Source organism: Gavialis gangeticus, unplaced genomic scaffold (assembly GCF_001723915.1).
Source record: "Gavialis gangeticus isolate Ggan-Ray unplaced genomic scaffold, GavGan_comp1, whole genome shotgun sequence".
Taxonomy (NCBI): Eukaryota; Metazoa; Chordata; order Crocodylia; family Gavialidae; genus Gavialis; species Gavialis gangeticus.
In genome coordinates, this window is record NW_017729002.1 from 18,399,858 (window position 1) to 18,404,685 (window position 4,828).

The 4,828-nt window shown below is 54.0% G+C and overlaps 1 protein-coding gene across 1 annotated transcript in view; it reads right to left on the reverse strand.

The window, feature by feature from the left end:
* LOC109290688 (coronin-7-like) overlaps window positions 1-4,828 on the reverse strand; it is a 245,643-nt gene that overhangs the window by 196,069 nt on the left and 44,746 nt on the right. The window contains exon 7 of the mRNA XM_019507396.1: window positions 2,888-2,938. Within this exon, the coding sequence (XP_019362941.1) occupies window positions 2,888-2,938 (51 nt within the window). The remainder of the gene's footprint in view (window positions 1-2,887; window positions 2,939-4,828) is intronic.

The window sequence follows — 4,828 nt, forward strand, 5'->3', positions numbered from 1 at the left end:
TACAGAGGTGGGTGGATGAGAATAAAATGGAATTCAATGCAAACAAGTGCAAGGTGCTGCATCGAGGGAGAAGGAACCTGCAACACCTATAGGCTGGGGAACACGCTTCTCAACAGCACAGTGGTTGAAAGGGATCTTGGAGTCATTGTTGACTCCAGGATGGACATGAGCCACCAATGTGAGGAAGTGGTCAGTAAGGCTAACCGCACCTTGTCATGCATCTACAGATGCGTCACAAGCAGGTCCAGGGAGGTGATTCTTCCCCTCTATGCGGCGCTGGTCAGGCTGCAGTTGGAGTACTGCATCCAGTTCTGGGCACCACACTTCAAAAGGGATGTGGCTAGCATTGAGAGGGTCCACAGGAGGGCCACTTGCATCGTTAGGGAGCAGCAGGCCAGGCCCTATGACGATACACTAAAGGGCCTGAATCTATTCAGCCTCCACAAGAGAAGACTGAAAGGGGATCTGGTGGCCGTCTATAAACTCACCAGGGGAGACCAGAGGAACATAGGATGACAAGGAGTAATGGCCACAAATTGATTGAGAGCAGGTTCACGCTTGATATCAGGAGGCATTACTTTACAGTTAGGGGTGCCAGGCTCTGGAATGGGCTCCCAAGGGAGGTGGTGCTCTCCCCTACCTTGGGGGTCTTCAAGAGGAGTTTGGATAGATATCTGGCTGGGGTATTATGATCCCAGTACTCGTTCCTGCCCAGGGCAGGGGGTTGGACTTGATGATCTGTTCAGGCCCCTTCCGACCCTAGAAGCTATGAACTATAGAGCAAGCCATGGTCTTTACACTAACCTAGGCTCCCTGGCTCTCATAAGCTTGAGCATGGGGCTGTCTTATGCTGCACTCTGGGCCAAGCAGCACCAATTAACCTCCATTCCAGGGCCAACAGTGAGAGAACCAGTCAGAGCCAGGTGGGAATCCTGCCCAATAACAGGGCTGAATGACCAAGGACAGCATACCAGAGAGAGTGTTATCACACAGGGCAGGGCTCCACCTCAGCACACTGCATCCTCACAACACAGACAAGACTTTCAGCTTCCTCCATGTCAGTGTCAAAGGGTAATCCATCATCCATCAGCAGTAATTGGTTGAGCTGCCTACAGGCCACAACCCCTGCAAGGCAGATATCCTGGCCAGGGGCAGACTAGTCCCACCCCACCCAGCCCTGGGAATCATGGGGATGCACTGGCAAAGTCAGAAAACATGCCAGATGCACACAATGGCCCCATAGAAGCCCCAAGGGCCAAGGCCTGACTGACCAGCAGAAGGCACTAAAGACTGTAGGCAATGGGCTTAAGGAATGGCTGCCAACACCAGGGGGAAGAGAACCAAAAAGAGGTGGCAAGAGGACTGGTGATGTCCTGGCACAGCCTGGGGAAGGGAGATTGTTTGGGAAGGGAACAGAAGAGGGATGTGGACAACATGGAGAGGGTCCAGAGGAGGGCCACGTGCATGATCAGGGGGCAGCAGGGCAGGCCCTATGTGGACAGGCTACGGGACCTGAACCTGTTCAGCCTCCACAAGAGAAGGCTGAGGGGGGATCTAGTGGCCTGTTACAAGCTAGTCAGAGGGGACCAGCAGGCACTGGGGGTCCCTGTTCCCCCAGGCACTACCAGTAGTGACTAGAAATAATAATCACAAGCTGGCAGAGGGTAGCTTCAGACTGGACATCAGGAGACACTACATCAGTCAGGGCGGCTAGGATCTGGAACCAGCTTCCAAGAGAAGTGGTGCTGGCTCCTACCCTGGGGGTCTTTAAGACAAGGCTAGACAATCACCTTGCTGGGGTCGTTTGACCCCAGTACTGTTTCCTGCCATGGCAGGGGGTCGGACTTGATCTGTTCAGGTCTCTTCAGATCCTACTAACTATGAAACTATAAGATGGCAGTGAGGGAAGCCCCTCATCCTGGTTTCCATTGGTTCCTTCCCTGCCTAGATATTCCCTCTAAGTCAAGCCTTTGTGGGAAGACAAGGAACATCAGCTTCCTAAAGCAAGTTCCCAGCAGCCACAGGAAACCTCTAATGAGGGGCTGCTTAAACTCCAAGGCAATCACAGGCTTAGCTTCCAAATCAACTCCTAAATCACTGCCTTTGCTGAGTCTGCCCAATCCAGCTGCCCATACCTCAACATCTCTGTTATTTTTCCAAGAAGCTACATCACTCAGTTGCCAGCAAAACCCTGGTAAACCTAGAAGCAAAGAATCTGTGTGGGATCCAATTCCCATCCCCCACCCCAAAAACAGAGGGCGCCGACTCCAGCTGCGACAAGACCACTCAGCTGGGATGCATAACTCCCACGGCAGAAAGCATGCAGGGGGAAGGGGCAGCCACAGACTACAAGCAGGTAATGTGTACTGCCTTCACAACAAAACAGCTTCTCCCTTTGGCCTAGGTGAGATTCTCCAGGAACCCAAGAAAGACAAACTCTCTCTGCCCACGGAAATGGGAATGAGAAGCCCGTATAAGGAGAAGGCACCACACACCAAACTTCACCATGGAAAAAGCCAGAGCTTCAAGGCTGCCACAGCTTCCTTTTTAGTACTCAAGATCCAGTGGGTAATGCTATCCCTGTACCAATAGCATGGCAGAAAGAATTTTCCCTAGTGGCCTCCTCCCCAGGGCATGCCCTGAACAGCAAGTTCACAGTCTACTCTGATCTTTGAAGGAGCACCAGGGGTGTCAGACCCAGAGTGGCCCTAGTCCTAGCAACAACAATTCCCTGCAGGCAGGTACTGGGGTACTAGCTCCTGGGAGAACCCTAGGCTTGTCAAGCTCTTCTGTGTGCCCATCACCAGGGCTCCTGTGTCTCCTTTCTCTCCAGGGTTTGCAAACTGACTGACCCCAACCCTGTTCAACAGAGAAAAGAAGAAAATACCTGTGAGGCAGCAGGCTTGGCTCTTGGGTCAAAGATCCTTAGCTTCTTGTCCTGTGGAAAGAAGAGGGAAACAACTAAAGGTTTGTGCACTGCAAGCATCTCAGGTGCACTGGGATGAGGGATCGAGCACCAAGAGACAGACAGACAGGATGAGCACGAGCCCATGCGCCATACATCCCCCACCAATCGCATCACTTCTACTTCTTCCTGAAGAACAATGTCTTCTCCACCCCTTTGACAAATCCTACTGTACGTGAACAGCAGGGAGAGCAGGCTAGTCAGACCTTACCAGTGGGCTAGTCTTCACAGCCTACATGACTGCCTTGGTGCAGTGGCACAAAAGCCAGAGCTTCCAGAGATGCAACACGGAAAACCCAACCCAGGAATCTGGAGCAACACAGGCTCTTTGTAACTCTTTATCCCAGTCATTTCCTCCCCCGAGGACAGGCTCTGCAGGCACCTCCAAGGGGCTCCAGTCCTGTTGCTTTCTACTAGCTAGGAGGTGCTGGCTCCTGCTACCTACTCTACAGAGGAGCAGCCAGCCCTCCAGCCCCTGCAGTGCTCCAGACGTGGCCAGTGAGGACAGGGTACTTAGAACCTAGCACCCAGAGTCACCATGGCCTGTCTTACTGACCATATGTGGCTAGATGGGGACAGGTTCCTCTTAAATGACCTAAGCATTTGGAGACAAAATGCATAGGTGCTTTGGACCCTGAGTTACATCTGGATTCAGGGTCTCCAAGGCAAGAGCGGAGCCTTGGGGACCTGGGCTCCTCCCCAACCAACAGAGGAGCAAGCCTTTTGCCACAGCTCCCAAAGGGCCAAGCAAGGGGCATGTCCACCAGACAAGAACAGCAACACACACAGCTCCCTGGACCAGGCTCAAGTCTTCCCACAGTCACCAGCTTGGTCTTTCAGTGACCAAAACTTCCTCCTCTGCACTTTGCTTTATATTTAACAAGCTTCCTTCACCGCACTGGTGGGGGTAGGAGTGGGGGAATCCTGTTCCCTAGGCTGGCACCCAGTCCGCCCCCTACAGTGACAATATAAAACTAGGGAAGGTAAAGACTGAGATGCAGTTACAGGCAGGAGTGACTGTGACTGTGTCTGGCCTGTGCTATATGGGTCTATATGGCACAGCCAGCCCTGTGCACCGCTATGGGAAAGGGAGCAGACTCTACTCTCCTGGCAGGGTACAAACCTGGGACAGTAAATGGACTGGCACTCAGATATCACTGCACTCATGCCCCAACTGCAGGGGCCCTGCACTCACAGAGCTGAATTCCACCATGCCATAGCCACTGCGACTCCTCCATGGCAACAGCACCCACAAATGGGCACTGCCCAAGCCTCCTCCCAAGAGGCTAGGGGCAGGCAGGGGGAAATTGGGCCTGGCAGCAGTGAGGGGGATGGGCTGTTTTTTCCCTGGGCCTAGCAGCAGCTTCTGCCTGGCCACCACCATTGCTGCCGCTGCTCAGCATGGGCAGGCAAGTCTGAAACACGCATGGGGCAGGCCAGGGGCAGGGCTGCATGCACGGGTTCCAGCTGGTCCAGAGCTGGTCTGCTCCACTGGGGCAAGTCTGGAGCAGGCACAGAGTGGGCCAGGGACAGGACTGTGCATGCACGTCCCTGCCAGTACCAGGTGGCCAGGGCCAGAGGCAGCAGCAGCCAGAAAGGAAGTCCAGCTGTGGAGCCACCCACTCTACTGCGTGCCCAGGGGGCAGCGGGACACAACACAGGCCAGACAGCGCCTGGACTAGGCAAAACCAAGGGACCCACTGCAGGCTGGGCAAAGTCTCTCCATGGGCCAGATCAGGCTCACGGGCCATATTATGCCCACTCAGGCTACACTCTCCTCAGGGAAGCACTTTCTATCTGGCTTCTGGTATAAAAAGTGAGTACTGGAGAATCTTGTGACTGGCTATCTGCCTACTCCACGCA